This window comes from Ruditapes philippinarum, unplaced genomic scaffold, assembly GCF_026571515.1.
Source record: "Ruditapes philippinarum isolate M1 unplaced genomic scaffold, ASM2657151v2 ctg6597_1_1_1_1, whole genome shotgun sequence".
Lineage (NCBI taxonomy): Eukaryota > Metazoa > Mollusca > Bivalvia > Venerida > Veneridae > Ruditapes > Ruditapes philippinarum.
Genome location: NW_026863114.1, coordinates 27,375 through 50,965, shown reverse-complemented (window position 1 = coordinate 50,965; position 23,591 = coordinate 27,375). Strand labels below are relative to the sequence as shown.

Below are 23,591 nucleotides of genomic sequence, written 5' to 3'. Positions count from 1 at the left end.
GTAATAACGAATTTATCGATCAATGAGAAAAAAGATAAAACACAGGTATATGAATGTAAGAACAATGTTTATATCAGATGTTTAATCAATATTAAAAAAATAGCAAATGAAAAATCGAGGATATTTGTTTGGTAAGTGTACATGGATTATATATCCATTTGGTTTACTTTAAATATCTAGAGCGCAAAGCGCGAGTTATAAAAGATTTATAAAAAAGCAAAAATGTTTGCTAATCTTGCTCAGGCATTAATAAAAGTGGCAGCATAGACCCGAAATAAGTTAAAATAAAATAGTTTTTCCCCTCGTGCGTTCTGCAGCCTAATTCTATGTTTCAAAAAATGTGATATGACTTATATCTCATTAATATATTTCAATATTTTACCGAACAACATAAGATAATATACAAATATGAACTTTTTAGCTGGAGAATATGCGAGTCACCCGACGTTTTTTTCTGAAATTATAACAATAAACTTGGCGTGACGTCACGTCATAGCCTCGCGTCTTTAAGGGGATTTTAGAAGAAAAACAGTGAATATCCTCTGATATTGGCCTGTTATTTTTAACAAAAAGTTGATTTTAAGCCAATCAGAGAAAGGCATTTCAAAGCTATTTATAAATCAAATAATGCATACTTTGTCTCTATAGCAAATCTGCTTTTCAAACTTTCCGTCTTCTCCTTTGACATTTATAACCCTCGAGAACGAAATTAACCGATTGTGGTTGAAATTGTTTCCAATACCCAACATGTGACAGTCACGTGCAAAGTAGTCCCACTTGTCGACATCTATGTTATTTCGGTCGTTGGAAACAATCTGCAATGTTGACAATTGTTTTAGATTGTATTTTAAAAGTCAGTTAGGTTGTTGGTGTAAAATGCAGGAGAATATAGACAAAACATGATTTTTCCTCACAAAATCCGTGTATATGCGTTATTTACACGGAAATGTACGAACACATTCTAATTGCACGGATATTTATTTTCGGCATTGAATCATTGAATTCCTTTATAAAATACAACAAATATGCTTTTTGAGCGTTTGTTATTTTCTTGCAATGTTTAGCTATTACTTATTTTTTATTATATTCTTAAATGCAACTGTTGACGTGCGTTTAGAAGCCCTTGCTCCATAGAAGGCCAATCTTCTATTTCAAACAATTTAAACAGGTTAATTAAAATAACTTTTCAGAATACAAGCAACAAAATAGTATTGTTTGTAAATAACAAGTATTCAAAAGTAAAAAAACAACATCCTTTAAGAACTATCAAAATGATACCTTTGCAATGATTTATCATTATTGGAAGTATTATGGAAAATGCGCCTTATACAGACCAATCCACTGTAATGACAAAAAGAAAATGATATGTGTACGCCATTTTGTTGTTTTGTAAACATAGATTTTATACAAGTATGTATATGTATATCGACGGTGCTTGAGCCGCTATTGGTCATAGATTAAAACAAGACACTAATAGAGCTTAAGTAAAGTATGACCCACCTAATGCATTACCTCCACTTTGAAGAGTATTCAAATAGGCTAGAACTACTGTCAACTGCAATGAAGCTGAGGGGCGTGGGTTCAAGCCACAGAAGAGGCAATTTTTTTCTGTTCAACATTTTTTTGTGTCTCTTGGATCACTCTTGTATTTTATATTTGACAAGATCAAAAACATTACTTTTAAAAAAAATTAGGCAAACTTTGAAAACAGTCCCTCATTTTGGTAAATTTAAGGGCTATTTTGAATAAGGCCCTCCAAGTAAACAAGAGGGCCATGATGGCCCTAGATCGTTCACCTGACTTATCAAACTCATCCAAACATTAACCTAGACAAGCATTCTGACCATGTCTCATGAGAGGTGAGTAAAAAATGTGACCACTACAGTGTTAACAAGGATTATCCATATTTGAGCAGTGCGACCTAGTTTTTTACCCAGGTGACACTTATTCAAACTTGACTTAGAAATCATCAAAACAAACTTTCAGACCAATTTCCAGGATACTTGGATCAAAACAGTGGCAACTAGAGTTTAAACAAGATTTTTCTATTTTTAGCTCCGGTGACCTAGTTTCACATGCGATTTTTAACTCATCCAAGCAATTACCTAGACAAGCATCCTGACCAAGTATGATGATAATTGAGTCGAAAATGTGACCACTAGAATGTTAACAAGGTTTTTCCATATTTGGGCGGTGTGACCTACTAGTTTTTCATCCAAGATGAACCATGAAATCATCAAAACAAACTTTCAGACCAATTAACAGAATAGTTGGATCACAACAGTAGCAACTAGAGTGTTAACAAGAGTTTTCTATTTTTTAGCTCCTTTGACCTAGTTTTTCATCCGAGATGACCCATGTTCGATTTATTCCCAGCTATCACCTAGACAAACATCCTGACCAAGTTTGATAATGATTGAGACAAATTGTGACCGCTAGAGTGTTAACAATGTTTTCTATTTTTAGCTCCGGTGACCTACTTTTTCATCCGAGATGACCCATGTTCTAAGTCATTCGAGCTATCAACTTGATAAGCATCTTGACCAAGTCTGATGATGATTGATGTAAAAATGTGGCCGCTATAGTGTTAACAAGGTTTTTCTTTTTTTAGCTTTGGTGACTACTTTTTCAACCGAGATGACCCATGTTCGAACTCATCCGAGCAAAAATGCGACCGCTAGAGTGTTAACAACTAAATGTGAACGGACGACGGACGACGGACAATCATCGATCCTAAAAGCTCACCCTGAACATGCTCAGGTGAGCTAAAAAATGTCAATCAAGGGTTTAAAATGGGTGGGGAAGGGTAACATTTGTATACATATTTCAAATATTTTGAGTGGAAACACTAATTCTTCTTGTGTCATTTGTTAGTTGAATGCTATTTGTTTCTTGATACTGATGGAAAAATGGAAAATATTTTTTTCACATTTATTATATGATAGATTATTGAGAGTTTCTCATTTCTGAAAAAGAGCCGTTCTAGTAGACAAGATTTGTTTAAGTAAGAAAAACCACCATACCTCGTAAACCATACGGTAAACTTTCTATACATTTTGCATACAGGTGTCCTTTAAGGTATATAACAGACCTATTTTGTCAATTTAATAGTCCCGTATAGTGCCCATTAAGGGGCTCATACCTTAACATAATGTGACTAAAACGTAAAAACAAAGTTGCAATAATTATTTAATAACTAAGATTGTCTTCCCATATTAAAAGTGACCATGAGCTTTTGACCAAACATAGATTTCAAGAATAAATACGTGTAATCAAATTGCTTACTATCTTTCAATGCTTTAAACGCTTACATTGTTGTTTATACAAATCTAGAATATCATATAATGTACCTCGTATAGAAACCATTTTCCTTCCGTTCTTCCTTTGCGCTCATGTTTGTTTGGTCCATTGATCAATTCTTTAATAAATGTTTTATTCAAAAAATTATCATTATCCGTGATGTTTTGCTCGACGAATTCTTCTTCAAGTTCCTTATTTTCTTGTAGCATGTGCTCTAACATATCGATCGAACCTTTCTCGTGCTTCATGAAAATATATAGCATGAGACACATGATTTAAAATATTCTGAAGATTGACAGAAACGACCGAAGTTTGACGGAAAAGACCGAAGAGTTGTAATAGCAGTTCTAACAATCCAGACCATTTTTCTGTTGTTATTGTTGTTATTATTATCAACTTAATAACCTTGGGCAGTTGGAATCAATTCACTACAGTGTTGAGCAGTACCTGTAGACGCTTGCAGAAATCATGATCACAAAAAATGAAACAAATCGCCTTTTTCTTCCATTTCTACATTTTTTCAATCATTGTCTATTTAAATCGATGTGAATAGACAAAGTGACAATTTACAAGTCAAATGCAATTTGGCGGTTGAAAAAGGCGTCTTGTCCGAGTTAATTTGTAACGTCGCGTAATATTCACTTTCTGTTCCACTCTCGGTTTAATGATAGGTCCTAATTGTTTATATATGCACCATTACAGTTTATTTGTGAGTACATGTTTAATATTTTTTCTAAAGCAATTCATAGAAATTCTGTTTAAAAAACCTCTTTCAAACACATATCGAGAATCTTTATACAAAATTTTGCTATCATTTAAATGATCTATTAATTTCTAAATTTCCTTTGAATTCGACAAACCAGAAAAAAATATATGTTTTAGAGATATGTATCTAAAATAATATCTATATTCCTATCAAGGTTTCATTTTCATGTACTCCATGTGGCTCAGGGGTTACCTTTACAGGTTGGGGCACATAATTGCAGCCACCGTTCAAGCTTGCGTGATCGTAAAAGACAACTAAATGGGTAACTAAAGTCTATGCCTCTCATAGCTCCAGCAGGTTTGACTCCTGTTTAGCAGCATAATTGACATAAACTATGTTGGTGTGCCGTTTTACCATACAAAAACAAAGCATTTTCAAGTAAATTTCATAAATCTAAAATAACATCTATTTTCCTATCTTTTTTTTTTTATTTTCAAGAAATTCTTTTTTCTGTTCATATCTGCCCTTCTTTCATTCAGTGGTGAAAATAGCAGACGACAATCTAACAGAACAGGCTTTTGTGGCGTCACCCTACCAAATGAGTTAACCAGTCCTAGGATTTGTCATGTATGTTTGGTTTCAATATCCTAACACAATTGGTTACTTAATGCTTTGAACGACTGCTAAGAATTTTTTAAAAGCATCCTTATCATAACATTTTATACTTTCCGCACGACAATCAACAGCTGATGCTTAACAAACCTCTTCTTCATAATAGATGCATAGTAATATTATATATTGTGACCAGTCCAGCTGACTGCAAAAAATACTCTTAAATATCATAAGTGAAACATAGAAGTAGTGGAGGACCCCACTCTAGACGAGTTTTTTCCTTCTTTGTCTATATAAAGCAGCCATCTTGGATTTTAATTTTGGGAGCAGTCAATTTTCGAGAGGATATGTTTATCTGGAGAGGTAATTTTTAATAATAAATCATACTTTGCTTAACAATTGCTATACAGGATCAATCCTATAGCCTTTTTAATCTCTTACCACTATAGTATATGATATGCAAAACAATTACATTCTAGAAGTAATAAAAGACAACAAACAATAATACATTATTCATATTTTATTATCATAAAACTGACAATTTGATAATAGTAATGATACAATAACTCTTCAATAGCCATATAGAAAAGACACACAACTATATCTCACTCTCTTCTCAAATACAATCCTATACTGTTTTGTCTGGGTCAGTGTTAAACGTTTAGCTTGATCACGGTCTCTACATATTTTAAGGTAATCTGTTACGGTTACAATTTCATTTGAAGGTCTTCGAACCATATCTTTGATTGTTCCAAAGTTTATTGTATTTTTGTTTTTAAAGTTAAGGGTGATATCCCTCACCTTGCAATGACTTATATTACCAGCTTCATCTGGATCTTTTAATTTGTAGGCCACTTGTCACAAATGTTTCGATTTGATTTCCAGGTATTTCGTCAGTAGGATCGCCCAAACAATCAGCTAGGGAGGGCACCCAGTCTCCAGGTTTTTAGAAAAATACGTCAGAATCAGTACTTGCATACAATGCACGCGTACCTAAATGTTCTAAGTAAGAGTATAATTTGATTCAACATTGTTTTGCCAGAAGGATCTACAAATTCATCCCTGTATTTCCATCGTAATTCTACCATTTCATTAGACACAAAGCTTACTGCTGTTACTTCTTCCCTGTCGCTTGTCGGTTTTTCAAAATAACAGGCAGGATCATCGATAAATTCTACTTGATTTTTGTTAAGTCTTTGACCAAATTTTTCCCAGAACGAAATGAGTATTAATTTAAACAAGGCACGCATTCCCTGATTTTTTCTATGTTATGGCAGTCGAGTTGTATCCCTTCTTTTTCATAATACTGTTGAATGTATATATTCTTTTGTTCTTCAGTGATACACCATTTTGGCCAACCACTTTTTTCTTGTTTGATTTTAAGAAATGTATTTACATATTCGGTGAAGAGACCCCCTTCTTAAGTAATAGGATCATATTGAGAGATGTTTTCGAAATGCCAGACCTCATAGATTGAATCCAATATGTAACCTTTATCAATGGCCTTTTTAACCTTTTCTGTGACCCAGGTACCTATAAAAGCTGTTTCTTCGTCCGTATGCAGACATTTAGTCTGTTTGTGAGTTTCAGCACATGTTTTACACAAAAAAATAGTAATTTCCGTTCATTTTACATGACAGCATATGTATAAATAAGTCTCGTGGAGGAATAACTTTACATTTAATTAACCCCTCGTATTTATCAATTTCGGCAAAATTTTCTGTAATAATTTTAGGGTGACCTAAAGGAATTTTTCCTGTCTTATTGTTAAATGGATAGAGGGATGTAACATCATAATATTGTATATTTTCTCATCAATGGCTTCTTTTTAAAGGGTGAATGCTTCTGTTCGACCCCCGAAAAAAGCCTCTCTATGTTGTAAGGGTGTTGCCATATCCAGCTGTTCTATAAAAGTCCTAATCTCATTATTTCCTTTTATTTCTTTCTCAAACTCAGATTCCCAGATAGATACATACGTATAACCAAGCTCTTCTATATATATCTCTTTTTAGTCAAAGTATTTTGATAAATCTCACCTTTGGTAAGTTTACTGACAGGGTTAATTGTATTACTTGAATATTGGTTAGGATTTTCATGCCAAACATCACCATGGAACTCAAGAGCAACCTTTCATAATAACCATACACCTTGTAAGGACCGATGACTTATTAGTTCTAGAGACAGTTTGACAAGCAGAAGCAATGGTAATGTTCTTTTTAAAAGGATCAACACCGGTAATGTGTAGGAAGTCAGTCCTTAACTTCAGACAACATCGTCTTAGAATATCAACATCAGACCGGCAATATTTTAAAATTTCATTTTGAATATCAAAGGGTGTTGGATTTCAACAAGAAAATGGTTCTTGAATCAGGTTTCATTGCGTCAGGATTGTAGAAGTTAATGTCTGGTAAATGGTCTAAGACAATGGTTTCATTTTCACGTTTGTTGAAAAGATGGGGAAGTAACCCTTACTTAATTCAGAAAATCCAAACATTGCTGGAAGTTTTGAAAGGGCCATTGGCAAGAAATTAATGGAATCAATCATTTTAACTTTGCAACTAGGAACTATGAAGGACATGATCTTGGCACCATTAGGTATCACTGTAGGCACGATAGCATTTCTTTACAAATATTCATAATTGGATAAGAATCGTAAGCTTGAAAGTTGTGACAAATAACGGTTGCGTTGTCATTTTCTTCAGAGAATAGCCACTACAAAATTGATCAATGATATCAAGGCCTGAAAATATAATTTCATTCTTTCCACACATCTCACATTCGCTTTCCCCACTCAACTCTCCACCCATACACAAAGTACATACTTTATGAGCACCACATAGATTTGGTATATGTTCAAAGGCCCCGCATTTTGACTTTTGACAATGTATACATATCCCATTTTAACCTCTTTCATTCCCTCTTCTGCATTGAACAATATGTTGTTGTCTGCATTCTAGATCAAAAAATATATAAGTATCTATATTTTCTTTATCATCATTTTTATGAGATAGTTCATCTTGATTCTCGGGTTTCATATAACAATACTGTCCTTCTTCGAAGAAGTCTTTAAATATTTCATAATATTTTGAACCGCAAACATGAGGTTTTTTACTCATTTGTTTGTTTATTGTTTTTCCACAGTCATCGTATCTATTGTATGTACGACATGTAGAATTACCATTGACTGTAACTTTTTTATGAAGTTCTAAACATAACTCTCCACGGAAAAACCGATTACATATATTACAATGGAACCATTTTTCGTCGCTTAGGGTCGCTTAGGGTATGCACTTTCTTACACGAATTACATACATTATTGCACGAATGCTTTTCCATATGATCGTAACCTTTTTGACACATCGTACAGAAATATTTTTTGCTGAGAAATGCTGGCATACTAGTGATTATGTCATAATGATGGTCATGGTGATATATTTTTTTATCTGCCTCTTGTCCTGCGTATATAATACCGTTGAAATGGTGGGCTGACACTACGTAGATATGGAATCCATTCAGAAACTCTTGAAACATCTTGATTTCTGTAATACCACAAGGTCCAAGTGGTACATCTGCTTGTTTGTGTAACTCCTCGATCATTTCCCTTTGTATGGCACAACCCTGTCTGATGCTGTTCCACTTTTCAGGTTGTCCAAGTTTTGTTTTTGCCGTAACAATAGCTCTTGCACAGCATAAGTTGTCATTCTGAATACGGATAAAGCATTTTTTTCTTTCAATGTCTTCGCTAGGTCCACATAAGGACATCTTTTTCTATGGCATGTTTACGTGAGTCACTTCAAAAATAAGAGATTGATCTATGGTAAAATCTTCATTTGACTGTAGAGCACCTTCTGTTTGTTTGTTTGTTTGTTTGTTTCATTTTACGCCTTTTTCAACAGTATTTCAGTCATATAGGCGAGTAGTTTCCTAACCATCGTTCCTGGAGAGTTACACCAGTACTAGACTACCTTCCTCCGCGCTAAACTACCAAAGCATCTCCCGGGGATCGAACCCACGCCAGAGAGGTAACTGGATTAGAAGTCATCGATTTAACCCCACGACCACGGAGGCGGTTAGAACACCTTTTATTTCAGACATAAAACGCTCTGAGGTAAGTTCTGGTAACCGCATAAACGGTATAATGATGGGGTAATCCAATGTAGGACTTTGAATCACCATTCTAATTAAGTCTTCTGGTTTAGCTTCTGTAGTCAAATCATCAAAAATGACTGTAAACAATTGATTGAGTGTAGCCAGTACATTTACTGTGACCTCTAAATCTTTGAAATTCACTTTGTTAGTAGAGGTTGTGGTTTTAAATTTCTCCATCCGCTGAACATAATTTTGTAATAGTGTAAAAATCTCTCGGATCATCGTTCTTCTTCATGCGCTTTGTAGGCATGTCATCATTCTCCGCAGATCTCTTTAGCCTTCCACCTGTCTGATGCTTTTGAAATTTGTGTCTATTTAGGTTGAACTGACGGCTGAACACCTGTCCGCATTCATTACATTGTATATTGTTAGTCGATAAATGCTTCTTTTTATTATGCTCCCCGAAAAATTTCGGGGCAGCATTTAGTCGGCGCCTTGTCCGTCTGTCCGTCCGTCCGTCTGTCCGTTCGTTGTCTTGTCCGGAGCATAACTTGAAAACCCTTGGAGATAATTTGTTTAAACTTCATACAGTGGTAGAGGGCATTGAGAAGGAGTGAGGAGTACAGTGTCAAAGAAGCATAACTCTATTTTGCCCGGTTATTGAATTATCTCCTCTTATAGAAAAAATCTTGTCCGGGGCATAACTCTAAAACTATAAAAGATATCAACATGAAACTTTGTAGGTGAATATATCTCAATGGGTAGATGTGCAGTGCATAAGAACAACAACTCTTTTGTCCTAATTTTGGAGTTATTGCCCTTTGTTAATTTCAACACTTTGAACTTTGTCCGGAACATTACTCTAAAACTATAAGAGATATCAAGATGTAACATTGTAGGTAGATAATTCTCATTGAGTAGAAGTGCAGTGCAAAAGAACCATAACTCTGTAAAGCCTCATTTTTGAATTATCTCCCCTTTTAGAAAATGTTGTACTGGACATAGCTGTAAAACTATAAGAGATATCAACATGAAACTTTGTAGGTAGATATACCTAAAATAGGTATATGTGCAGTGCACAAGAATCATAACTCTGCCTTGCCTAATTCTGGAGTTATTGTCCTTTGTTTATTTTAACTTTTTGAAGTTGTCCGAAACATAACTCCGAAACCATAAGAGATATCAACAAGAAACTTTGTAGGTTGATAGATCACAGTGATTAAAAATGCACTGCAAAGAACAGTAACTCTGCCTTGCCTAATTTTGGAATTATTGCACTTTGAACTTTTTCCAGGGACATAACTCTGAAACTACAAGAGGTGTTCTTTCCTGTGTCCAAAACCTATTCGAGGAGCATCACCAGTCTGCTGTGGACGCAACACAAATTCTTTTTTCATGAGGGGGACAGGAAGGGTTAAGGCGTCACGGGTTGCATTTCGCGACATACCCTCCTCGCCCTAAAGAAATACTCACACATGCAGATGGTGGGGCGAACCTATCATTATTATGAAAAATATTGCGTTTTAATAAAATAGGATTTTACTGCATAAATTTGTGACTCGCAAACACATATGGGTTAACGAGCGTTAACAGTACATAACAATATACCAAGTCAATATCGCTCTACGGTATAGTTACTCCTAAACATAAATGTGCACAATTAATGCCTGTCTATTTATCAGATGAAATTATTGGTTTTAGACAAGCGATGGTCTGAACAAAGTTTAATTTAAACCATAAATCGGATATTATTTTACCTGTCTGAAATAGGTATTAGTTCCCCGCTACTTAATGAAGAAAACTGAGATTTTCCTATATTTATTTGAAGCGCACGGACCTAATAGAGAACAACAAACATGTGTTTCGTAACTTGGTGTTTGTAAATCTACGCTCAATTTTACTTTTTACAACTACATGTGTATATATTATTGTCATTTCTATTGTTTTATATTAAGTTAATGATTTATTAACGTTTTGCAGAACTAAATGAATAAATATTCATTTATAATCATATTATTTGTGAAAAACATAAGAAAAATCGTCCTTCGCGAGTTTCAATATGAGTTATATGACATAATAGTGGCACTTACGAACGATAGCATAAGTTTATGTCGGATTGAAAGATGGCATAATTTTTTTTATCTTTACTAGTACTCAAAATATGATTTCATGAAATAAAATTGAACTTTGTGATATATTGAGATTAATGAATCCGTTCCGCCTTATAGATTCAATGCTCAAATCTACGGTCATATAGCCGAAACTGCACAGTTTCAAGACTGAAACCATCCCTTAATTGGGACTCCGTCTGCAGTGGATGCAACATAGATTCATAGTGACAGGAAAGATTTAAACGTTACTTGTTGCATCTGATATAAATGAGGAAGAATTTGTGTTGCGTCCACAGCAGACTGGAGTCTTTTAAGGACAGTGTCAGTCTTGAAAAAGCGAGGTTTCGGCTTTATGGCCGTTGGCTCGAACCATCGAATCTATTTAAAAATATAAGTTTGTTAGTCTCAAAAGTACATAAAAGTTTTTTTTAAAATATGCAGTAAACCAGTTTCTTTCCTTGCTTTTTAAAATAATATAGGAAACAGATTTAACACAAGTTTGCAATAGTTATTGTATTACTATTAAAAGAAAAACATTTCAAATGTATTAACCAATTAAAAACCAGAATACGGTAGTTATAAAGATGAAAAAAATACACTAAAACAGAAGTGTTATTGGAAATGTAAGTAAGCAATGATGCTTAGCTATTAAAGCATTTGTATGCATATATCATTTTATCACAAAATCAAAAGGCGTAATTATGACGGCGAATAAGAGAAATATTTATCATATACGAGTATATCCATGCATCAGAATTTCAAATGATTCACCAATCAGAAATAAGCAATGATTCTGAATATACGTAAGAAAGAGTGTTATACACTATATTCACATTCGGATTTAGGACGTCAAAAATGACAGACGTGATCATACACTAAATAAATATATATTATAGACCAATCAGGAGCAAGAAAGAGTCTAAAAATACGTACAAAGAGTGTGATATACTTTTTTTACATTCAGACCTTAGACTTCAGAGAGGACAGACATGGTTTACAATTTAACGCATGTGGGACTTTGTTTACAAAGTTGAGTCATTTACTTCAACACAGAAAGAGCGAAAACCATTGAGAGAAATTCACCTGCGATATATGCTGTAAAGTGTTTAATCGAAAAAACAACCTTGTTGAACATAAAAAGAAGCATTTATCAACCAACAATTTACAATGTAATGAATGCAGACAGGTGTTCAGCCGTCAGTTCAACCTCAATAGAGACAAATTTCAAAAGCATCAGACAGGTGGAGGGCTAAAGAGATCTGCAAAGAATGATGACATGCCTACAAAGCGCATAAAGAAGAACGATGATCCGAGAGATTTTTACACTATTACAAAAATCAATGAACAGCGGATGGAGAAATTTAAAACCACAACCTCTACTTACAAAGTGAATTTTAAAGATTTAGAGGTCACAGAAAATGTACTGGCTACACTCAATCAATTGTTTATAGCCATTTTTGATCATTTGACTACAGAAGCTAAACCAGAAGACTTAATCAGAATGGTGATTCAAAGTCCTACATTGGATTACCCCATCATTATACCGTTTATGCGGTTACCAGAACTTACCTCAGAGCGTTTTATGTCTGAAATAGAAGGTGTTCTACAGTCAAATGAAGATTTTACCATAGATCAATCACTTATTTTTGAAGTGACTCACGTAAACATGCCAACTGGAGGAGCTAGAAAAAGATGTCCTTATGTGGACCTAGCGAAGACATTGAAAGAAAAACATTGCTTTACCCGTATTCAGAATGACGACAACTTATGCTGTGCAAGAGCTATTGTTACGGCAAAAGTTAAACTCGGACAACACGAAAAGTGGAACAGCATCAGACAGGGTTGTGCCATACAAAGGGAAATGGCCGAGGAGTTACACAAACAAGCAGATGTACCACTTGGACCTTGTGGTATTACAGAAATCAAGATGTTTCAAGAGTTTCTGAATGGATTCCATATCTACGTAGTGTCAGCCCACCATTTCAACGGTATTATATACGCAGGACAAGAGGCAGATAAAAAAATATATCACCATGACCATCATTATGACATAATCACTAGTATGCAAGCATTTCTCAGCAAAAAATATTTCTGTACGATGTGTCAGAAAGGTGACGATCACATGGAAAATCATTCATGCAATAATGTATGGCATTCGTGTAAGAAAGTGCATACTCTAAGCGACGAAAAATGGCTCCATTGTAATATATGTAATCGGTTTTTCCATGGAGAGTTATGTTTAGAACTTCATAAAAAAGTTACACTTACAGTCAAAGGTAATTCTACGTTTCGTACATACAATAGATGCAATGACTGTGGAAAAACAATTAACAAACAAATGAGTAAAAAACCTCATGTTTGCGGTTCAAAATATTGTGAAATATGTAAAGACTTCTTCGAAGAAGGACAGTATTGTTATATGAAACCCGAGAATCAAGATGAACTATCTGATAAAAATGATGATAAAGAAAATATAGATACTTTTATATTTTTTGATCTCGAATGCAGACAACAAGATATTGTTCAATGCGAGAGAGGGTATGAAATAGGTGAAAATGGGATATGTATACATTGTCAAAAGTCAAAATGCGGGGCCTTTGAACATATACCAAATCTATGTGTGACTCATAAAGTATGTACTTTGTGTACGGGTGGAGAGTTGAGTGAGAAAAGCGAATGTGAGATGTGTGGAAAGAATGAAATGATATTTTTCAGGCCTTGATACCATTGATCAATTTTGTAGTTGGCTATTCTCTGAAGAAAATAACAACGCAACCGTTATTTGTCACAACTTTCAAGGTTACGATTCTTATCCAATAATGAATATTTGTACAGAAATGCTATCGTGCCTACAGTGATACCTAATGGTGCCAAGATCATGTCCTTGATAGTTCCTAGTTGCAAAGTTAAAATGATTGATTCCATTAATTTCTTGGCCAATGGCCCTTTCAAAACTTCCAGCAATGTTTGGATTTTCTGAATTAAGAGAGGGTTTCTTCCCCTATCTTTTCAACAGACGTGAAAATGAAACCATTGTCTTAGACCATTTACCAGACATTAACTTCTACAATCCTGACGCAATGAAACCTGATTCAAGAGCCATTTTCATGGAGTGGTATGAATCCAACAAGAACACACCCTTTGATTTTCAAAATGAAATTTTAAAATATTGCCGGTCTGATGTTGATATTCTTACACATTACCGGTGTTGATCCTTTTAAAAAGAACATTACCATTGCTTCCGCTTGTCAAACTGTCTCTAGAACTAATAAGTCATCGGTCCTTACAATGTGGATGGTTATTATGAAACAAAAAACCAAAAGGTTGTTCTTGAGTTCCATGGTGATGTTTGGCATGACAATCCTAACCAACATTCAAGTAATACAATTAACCCTGTCAGTAAACTTACCATGGGTGAGCTTATCAAAATACTTTGACTGAAAAGAGATGTATAGAAGAGCTTGGTTATACGTATGTATCTATCTGGGAATCTGAGTTTGAGAAAGAAATAAAAGGAAACAATGAGATTAGGACTTTTATAGAATAGCTGGATATGGCAACTCCTTTACAACCTAGAGAGGCTTTTTTCGGGGGTCGAACATAAGCATTCACCCTTTACAAAGAAACCAATGATGAAGAAAATATAAAATATAATGATGTTACATCCCTTTATCCATTTATTAATAAGACAGGAAAAATTCCTTTAACCTATTATTAAAAATGACCTCTCCAGATAAACATATCCTCTCGGAAATTGACTGCTCCCAAAAATAAAATCCAAGATGGCTGCTTTATATAGACAAAGAAGGAAAAAACTCGTCTAGAGTGGGGTCCTCCACTACTCATAGACATAGTATCCCTTACATTTATTCATAAACAGGTCGAAATAAATACCTGTATTAAGTTTAAACAACGTGAAGAGAACCTGAGTTTCTCATTTATAACTGTAGTCACATGGTCAGTTTAATAAATGAAAGAAAATGTATAAATGCTTACTTTCCATTTTTCATCGTTTTTACGATCATCCATTTCCCACGCTTTAGGAATAATTTTCATATCAAACAGATGAGAAAATGGTCCGTGTCCTGTGAAAAAGGTATAAAATACAGTTATTTATTTTAATTTTAGCGGTCCGATAAAAAAGAAAATAATGTCCTATAAGGCGGTCACTTTACTTTTTGTCGGACCGCTTACGACATACTGAAAACTTTATAACTGAAATTTCTGCATTTATGTTAATAAAGAAGGAAAATATTTATGTAATGTATAATATTGCATAATAAAAAGAATAAAAACATCATGTTTACACGTAATTTTGCATCAAATATTAATATAATGTTAATAATTAAGTGTTTTCATAATGGCCTTGAGATGTCATATTCGGCCGAAGGCTTATATGACAGTCTAAAGCCTAATAACAAGGCCATTATGAAAACATAAATTAAAAAAGTTAATTACTTAGTGAACAAAATATAACTAATGTTAAAATCCGTTGTTGTGAAGTATTGCAAATGAGATTCTTGTTTTAAAAATGTCTCGGAAACCTATCTTGCAGTAATTCAAAATGGCGACTTTTTTCAGTGAAAAAAAAAGCAGGGTCCCGACAAATCGCAGCAGGGAAAATTTTTATTGATAAATTAAAACATGATACATACATAGCATAAAAATGAAAGCTTGCATATCATAAGAGGTCAGAAGTGACGTCGACACACACAATTACTTCTCCACTTTATGTAGTTTAACATAATTATCTTTCTTTAATTTTTTTACTGTTGTTATGGTATATTTAATTCTTGCCTTGTATTAAAATAATGCATTGTGTATCGTTCAAATGTATTGTACATTAATAACGTCTCAGACCTATTGACCTCTGTGTGACTATATCATTGTGCATTTCTATCTACAAAGAGCTTGAACCGTGTTTTACTCTACATAACTGCACTAGAAATTGAATCACGATAGTCAGAATTTATATCTACCTTCACAAATGGTATGTATTGGAAAAATAAGTCTTACCAAGGTCATGGCACAAGGCTGCGATTTCAACACAAAGTACATCTTCATCCGATATGTCCAGTTCCGGTTGCTTGTCTCTAAGAGCTCGCACGAATCGTCCGGCTAGGTGACAAACGCTTTCATGTAACAAAAAAATCAAGAACTAAAATCACTATTTACTGCAGATTCGTCTCGAAATGATGTTTTTTTTGTTTGTTTTATTTTGTTGATGGTATGTTCTTTTAAGTAAACGAGTATGGTGCACGACATTTCTAATCCGTAGAAGAAGCTAACATAAATATTAACTGTGATTTGTCCAAAAGGAAATGCATGAGCGAGCTGTTCATAATTGTAATGAATTTTACGACAAAATATTCACAAGCTTGTCAATTTGCAGACAGAAAAGCCAGCTAACACCAAAGCCAAGTTAAAGTTAATTAAATGTTGGGCTTTACTGGCTTCTCGCCAAAACCCAACTCCAATCCAATCAAATGTTTTTAAACATGGTTACCTATATTTTCATTTGCTTATTATAAGCAACTTCCCGCCATACAACTTTACACATAATTTAAATAATAGCAATTGTAGTAGCTCGTTCAGATAAAATAACCGTAAAAGGCGGAATAAGGGAGAACTGGCAATAGTTTTAAACAAACGTCCGGCCATTATTACATAATAGTTTGAGGTTAAGATAAAATGGTACCCTTGAACGTAATCAGGTTTTGTCAGTTATAAGGTTAGCAGTATCAACCACATTTACGGCAGTCATGTGTTGTTTAAAAACATTATATATGGTCTAAGTGATGTGCACAATATGTATATATAGGCGAATTAAATTTTGCTACCTTTGATCAACAAGCGCTTTTTAGTCCAGGGGAGATTACTAGTATATAATTGAATACGGAGCCATATAAGAGTTATGTCCCTTGTTGTTACATTAAGTAACGTAATTTAAACGTAAACACTATATTGGAGGGTAAACAGATTATCAGTTGGTGGTAGTTTTACGCTTACATTCAAGTGTCTATTAGGTTAAAATAAAGACCTTTGAAACAGAATATAACGAGAGACATACCCGATCGAGTGCTCGAACCTATTATGTGATGCCCCGGGGTACACGAAATAAACACCACCGAGTTGTTTAATGAATCTAAGACGTTGGAATTGCGGCGTGTCTACGATCTTCACCAGCAAGGGATGTAACTCTATATTACCATGGATAGGATCGTTAAAAACCTGTCAATAATAAATTAAGGCTTTCTTTTAACTATTTGATTATTCGCATTCATTTTACAAAGGAATATGCAGCTTTTATATAAAATTAATAATTACTAGTGTCCTGAAAGCGGCAGAACTTAGGACATTGTTCACTCATATACAGACAATAAATATTTGTGATTAATCTTCATAATTGTCCTCTCCTTAAGTTATTACTGTCCGAAGCCCCTTACACTTAATTTTTCAATTAAAATATTTGGGGCCAAAATGAATTGTTTGATCAACTTTGAATTAAATCTCATTGATAAACATTTTTAGAATTGGGTCGAATTTTAAAGCAGCTAGAAATTGAATTTAGGTGCCTCAGAGGTCAAAATATTGATTATTATTATTATCATTTTTAAAATGAACTAAACTAATGAATTAAGTGAAATATTTCTGAATGATTTTTAAATGAGTGAGACTGTAAGAAGGATTTGAGCACCACACTAAAACCCGTATTCCGGTATATACCGGACAAGGCGCTTGAATGATAAAAAATGCTATAATCTTGCCTTTTTACCAAACGGAATGAACTTTAAAATGTCTAATACATCATTTTACACCGATTTATGTATGATATTGAATGAAAATTGTAAAAATCGGCGAAAGAACAAAAAAAAAAACAAAAAAAAAACGATATTTGTCTATTTTGTGATCATGATTTTTGCAAGCGTCTTGAGGTACTGCTCCAATCCTGTTATGAGTTAAATCCTTTTTAAATATCATGATTGTCATGATTTGATGACGTCATGAACTAGAACGCAAATTGAATTAAAGCCTTTAAAACACTGAAATGAATAGGAGATTTATATATTTTGCATATCATATCTTACTTTTGACCACAAGCTGATATATATTCACAAATGGCAACGCCACTCGTAAAAATACTCTGAGAAATACTTTGTCAACTCACATGCAAAACAAACAAGTATTTTATATATACTATGTATTTCTATATATTTGATACAAAGTTCCGATATCCCATGAAAAATCATACATGTATCTTTAATTTTTAATGTTATCACACTTAGCAGACAACCCAAACTTGTAATCAATCAATCAATCAATCAATCGATATTTCTACCAATCAATCAATCATTCATGAAGAAATAAATAAGTAAATAAATAAGTAAATAAATAAATACGTAAAAAAATAAAGAAATGAATTTATTTGTTGGTTTATTCATTTTTTATTGTTGGATTTATTTATTTTATAATGTCCTTACCTTGGGAGCCAGTTTCCGTTCCTTTTCCGGGCAAGACATTTTCAGTTTCTATTTATTGTAATTTTTCTGAAACAGATCAATATGAATATCAGAATATACAGATTATTACCTCCTTCTTTCAACATTAAAAAATGACAAACAGAAATGGAGATACCTAACATTAAATAACTATTAAATTAGTAAATGAACCAAATGAATTATATATTATATTCATGCTTATTTGAAAATGTAGCATAAAGTAAACTATTTTCAAGAGATTAATCTTTCAAAAATATACACAGTTACAATTTTAATGTCAAAATAAACAAAAATAAGACGGCCATGATGACGCTTATATCGCTCACCCAATAATTAATGCTTTGAATTAAAATTGTTAGCATGTTAGCAACAATACTAAATAAGAAAGAAAGTATCTTGAAACATAACTGAAACACTTATACGAGTATACCCCTTTCCCTGGGTCTCATATCCCCATTCTTCTATGCCCCTTTACTTTGTAAGCCTGTTAAGCAGTCATTTATCCTTTTTTTTCTTTATTTTCCTTCTCGCTTTTTATTTTCTTGTGTTTCATTTTATAATTAGTGATTGACCTGTCCGTGTTCGGCATTGCACTTTGTCCAGTTTTTGTTTGAGGGCCTCCTGGGCTCTTTGTCAGTGGTCCTTGTTGTTGGGTCGCATGGGAGTGCCGTTTATTGAACGCCGCCTTTCCTTGTTGATCTTGTTCATCAACTTTTATATCCTAAGAACGTCTGACACTTTATCAACCATTTTCATAGAGAGTCCCCACCTTACAAAAGTCTTTCTATTTCATGAAAACGTGGCTTATTTGTGTTTGATCTGAACATGTACGTTAGAGCTATTCATTACAGAAAGTCAAAGTAATATTAACTCGGTAGTAGTGATCCATTTAATGCGCCCCGTGTATTGCATAATTTTTTCTCTGTTCAGCACCTTAAATATCTTACTTTTCGAAAAAAATATCATTTGACGGGAACAATCGCGTTACATGTACCTGCTCGGAAACATTTGTTTGAAGTAGAACTGAAAATATTCGATTTTGTCGAATTTGCATGGGCACGTGTTTTTAAATGTACATAACCATGTCAAAAATCATGATTGACCTCGAATAAGTGGCATCCTGTTTTACACCATATGATTCAATGATCGGGCATCATCCACATTTTGATCATAAATAAAGGAATCTATACGGCAGCCATATATGTAGGTGACACCTTCTCGATTATATGTATTACGCTATAGTCGTTGAAAGGATATCACGCTTTGTTAGTTGTCTTTAAAAGGTATATATACTCTCAACATTTGATCACGTCTATTTTAACTCCTAACGCTTTTATATATAAAACTTCATAGACTAGGGTCCTCCTAATATGCCAAATTAATATCGCCTTGCACTCAACATCGAACCTTTCGCTCCATCTCTTGCCCTTTAGATCCGCTACTTTCGAAAAATATCAATTTACAAATTTAAGCAATCCTTCAGGAGTAATTCATATTGCACGAAACACAAGTTCTTATTACGGGTTGATATTTTCCTTATACAGTTTTTAAAGAAATCCGAAGGGTATGGCATTTTAAAGGTTGGGAAGTTCAATAGACTACAAATCGTCGGTCGCTTCGTCAGGGAGAAAATTTCTCCCGGGCTTAATATAATTTTGTTTTTGTAACAGCTTAGCTCATTGGAAACCTTAAACAATCCTACACGGAAATATTTTTTCCGTTTTTCGAGAAAGATGCATCTTAAATGAATAACAAGGCAAAAACATAAGCAAAACATACAATTATCCGTTTAAATCGGCCATCCGTTCTATCTCGGAAATGCCGTTCGCTCGTTGTACCGCACACCACAATTTTGAAGTGGAGCGACAGTTTTGCCGGGCGTGTTTGGGCTGTATGACCGACTTTTTACCCCATATGAACCATATTCAACAAGTTTAGGAAATCAGCCAAAAACGTTTTCTAATCAATATCCAGGGTGATACTTGAGCTGAAAATCATCAAAACAGCCTTTCTTACAAATTTCAGGACAACAATGCTTTTCCATGGTCGGACTGTTTGACCTAGTTTTTTTAATTCCCGATGACAAAATTCTAACTTGAGCTAGAAACCATCTAAACACACTTTCTGATTTATATTTGTAGGACCGTTAGCCCTTAGACAGTTAACAAGGCTTTCCCATACTTTGACCCCAGGTGAGCTATACTCGAACTTGGGCTAGAAATCATCTAAGTAACTCTTCTGACCAGTTTAAAATATATTTGGACTGCAACAGTAGCCCACAGTTTTTGACTTCATATGACCTATATTCAAAGTTGAGAACAATCTGTCGGACCAATTTCCAGGATTATTGGACCAACACAGTAGTTACTAGAGTGTTAATAAGATTTTTCTATTTCAAGATCCTATGACTTAGTTTTCATCCGAGATAAGCTAGGAAGGAAGAACAATGTTGATCTTAATAAATGTGCGTTTTATTTCAAATTCTCTACAGATACGTCCTAAGGCCACAGTCTGATTTTTATCTTAATATATTAAGAAATACTTTCATTAAAATATAAGTATACCTATTATCGAACTAAAAGATAATTTTTCCTAATTTGAACAGTCTTTAACTTTCAAAAACAAAGAAGAGAACGTCTTCTAACTATGACTTGACTAAAACACTATCACTCCATCAGGCGTATCACATACGATACACGTTCAGTCTAATGTGATTTACATATACCTAACGTTTTTACAGAGCTTTTTACCTTTAGTTTAATTAAGAAATAAATCACACATAAGATGAAACAATCAGGTTTTTAGGTAATTTTACAGGACATATCAGTAGATAAATGAACATATGACGCACATGAAAAATTAGATAAGATAAGAAAAACTTATTTACGATAGTGACATGTATGATACATGTGAATTCAGAGTAACTGCATTTACACCTGACCCATTGGACCTATAAGTAAGTCACAAAGTCAGAATCTTCATTGGTGTATCACAAATAGTTATTATATATATAATTTTACTGAGGAAATGGAATCGATAATTATTGAAAATGCATTTTATATAAATATGAACTAGTTTATAACTTGTGCAATTAATTCAGATCAATATTTCTCTTCCTTTCGACGTTACTATGCCATTTGATTAGAAGTAATATGGTATGAAAAAAGCATTATGACGCCTTTTTCTTTGCGTTATTACGCCTTTTCTTTTGCGTTACTTCACCTTTATTCGCGTTATTTAGCTCTTTTTCGCTTTGTATTTTACATAATCACGTGTTTTGACTCGCATTATTACGCCTTTAATAGCGTACTACGCCATTTGTTTCGCGTAATTACGCCGCCTTTTGCGCGTTTCAAATCTTTTATTCGCGTTTCTACTGCTTTTGTTTCGCGTAGTAACGCCTTTTTATCCGAGTTTCTTTCTACGCTGTTTGATCTGCGTTTTTACGCCTTTATTAGCGTCAAAATCAATATCAAGCCGACGACTTCAAGAAGATTCAAAGGAGATTACCCGAGTCTTATCAAACTTACTGAAAATCATATTACCATAAGAGGACAAGCAATGCCGCTAAATGTCGCAACATTGCCGTAAATGTCAAACAATTATCACGTGATGGCATAGCTAACGTAAAATGTTACACAATCCTCGTAAAATTTCAAACCTATTTGAACAGTTGAAACACTATAGTTTGCAAAATAATTGGCCATAAATGTTTTCAATTCTTAAACTGACATATGAAAGCTGGCCTTTAAAAGAAAATTTTAACCCATTACTTCATTTGGACGTCTTTTCATCCCCCCCCCCTCGTTTTGAGGCCTCAAATAATAAACAAAATGCTCAATTTAGACCCAAACACTTGTTTTCGTTTGAGAAATAGTATTATCAGAAAATTGTGGACTTGTGGGAGGTTAAAAATGGCCCAAGGTCAATCTTAAGGTAACGTTAACCAACGCTGAAAACCTTTTGACTCTATCTCAATCCATTGAGAAGTTGCAGCACTTATGGAAAAATCAATGCAAAATAGTGTGTTTTTTGTTGTTGCAATATTGAGATGTCCCTTCGTTGCCATGGTTACAGGAAATTAAAGACCGAGTATGCGGTTACAAAGGCAATGGTCCAGTCAACATTTGTGCCAGTTTGAACAGTATTAAAGCCTTTTTTATAGTTTCATAGCAATTTGAACTTGTAACATGAGGCTTTGCAATGAAAACAACCATTTTTCACAAAATACTCCTGAAGTAATGGGTTAAACGTGAAAACATTATAAATGTTATATGTATCTTTACATAGACATCAGGAGATAATGTAGTAAGTGATCTATATCAAAGTATTAAATGGTAAATTTTATTAATCACAAGCGTCAGTTTGGTTGGAAGTTGGTATATTCGAATAACCAACTACCTTCTAGCTGGTGTCTGGTCATTCCCAACTATTTATCAGATGAAAAGTACTTTCTGTTTTGAGGGGAAAACATGCTAAGATTGAATAACCTGCATGTAGGAAGATTGGGATTCGCGTTAATAACCAACTATGTCCCCTCTTTATTTTGTGTTTAAAAATGAATGATAGTGAAATGATTTACTAACAGCTAGTAGGTAGCTGGTTATTCGAATACCCAACTACCAACAAGTGACTACCTTCCACTATTGACTCTCAAAAATCTTTCATTGCCTTCATAACCGTTTTAGGTTCATGTGTATAAATTACATAGTTTCCTCCCTTTAACGAAGCTATCATCCTTTTATCTCGATATTATTATGATTTATTTTTATTTCTTCGTTCTATTAAAATAACATTTGAGACGGTGCATTATGAAATGTAATTTGCTATTAAAAAGATTTTAATTCATTTAAAGAACGTCAACTTAAAAAATACCAAAAATAAATGTATGCATATAACTCCAGCTTACCTATCTATTGTCCAAAATCTAAATGGTATAACATCATGTGATGGTCAAATGATGTTTATTGTGTTTTCAATTGGGTTATACAAAATCACATTGATAATTACAAGTCATTGTAGGCCAAATATAAATCTGTTTCGGATCTCCCAATGATTATCCTACTTACGTTTTTGTCTTTCCGAATTTTTCTTCTTTCTCAAAAGAAGGAAGAACTATGCTAAGACGTGACGATATTAAATTAAACACAGAATTCCAAAATTTTCAGAATGTATGGGCAATGCCATTTTAATATTATATGCAAATTAATCAGTAGCAGACGACAGAAAATATAAAGAGAGTATATGTATGATCATTGAACAATTGAAGCAAAA

General features: G+C 33.8%; 1 protein-coding gene across 3 annotated transcripts; it reads right to left on the bottom strand.

Annotated features, from left to right (window-relative positions):
- Window positions 1-605: 605 nt before the first annotated feature.
- Window positions 606-23,298, bottom strand: LOC132721169 (deoxynucleoside triphosphate triphosphohydrolase SAMHD1-like). Of its 3 annotated transcripts, none has more exons than XM_060705428.1 (7): window positions 23,227-23,298; window positions 18,300-18,365; window positions 16,889-17,049; window positions 15,835-15,950; window positions 14,815-14,903; window positions 3,351-3,542; window positions 606-815 (listed from the first exon to the last, which is right to left on the bottom strand). In XM_060705428.1, the coding sequence occupies exons 2-7, from the start codon at window positions 18,336-18,338 to the stop codon at window positions 621-623; spliced, it is 792 nt and encodes a 263-aa protein (XP_060561411.1). In that variant the 5' UTR covers window positions 18,339-18,365; window positions 23,227-23,298; the 3' UTR covers window positions 606-620. The 3 variants fall into 3 exon arrangements, with proteins under 3 accessions (XP_060561411.1, XP_060561413.1, XP_060561412.1); XM_060705430.1 differs by lacking the exon at window positions 23,227-23,298 and adding an exon at window positions 20,882-21,008; XM_060705429.1 differs by lacking the exon at window positions 23,227-23,298 and adding an exon at window positions 20,097-20,300.
- Between the last annotated feature and the right edge of the window lie 293 nt (window positions 23,299-23,591).

Coding starts and splice junctions, on each gene's coding strand:
- LOC132721169 (XM_060705428.1), bottom strand. CDS start 18,338: ATGTCTTGCCCGGAAAAGGAACGGAAACTGGCTCCCAAG. Junction 14,904..15,834: donor AGCCTTGTGCCATGACCTTG/GTAAGACTTATT, acceptor CCTTTTTCACAG/GACACGGACCATTTTCTCAT. Junction 3,543..14,814: donor AAAACGATGAAAAATGGAAA/GTAAGCATTTAT, acceptor ATTTTCATGAAG/CACGAGAAAGGTTCGATCGA.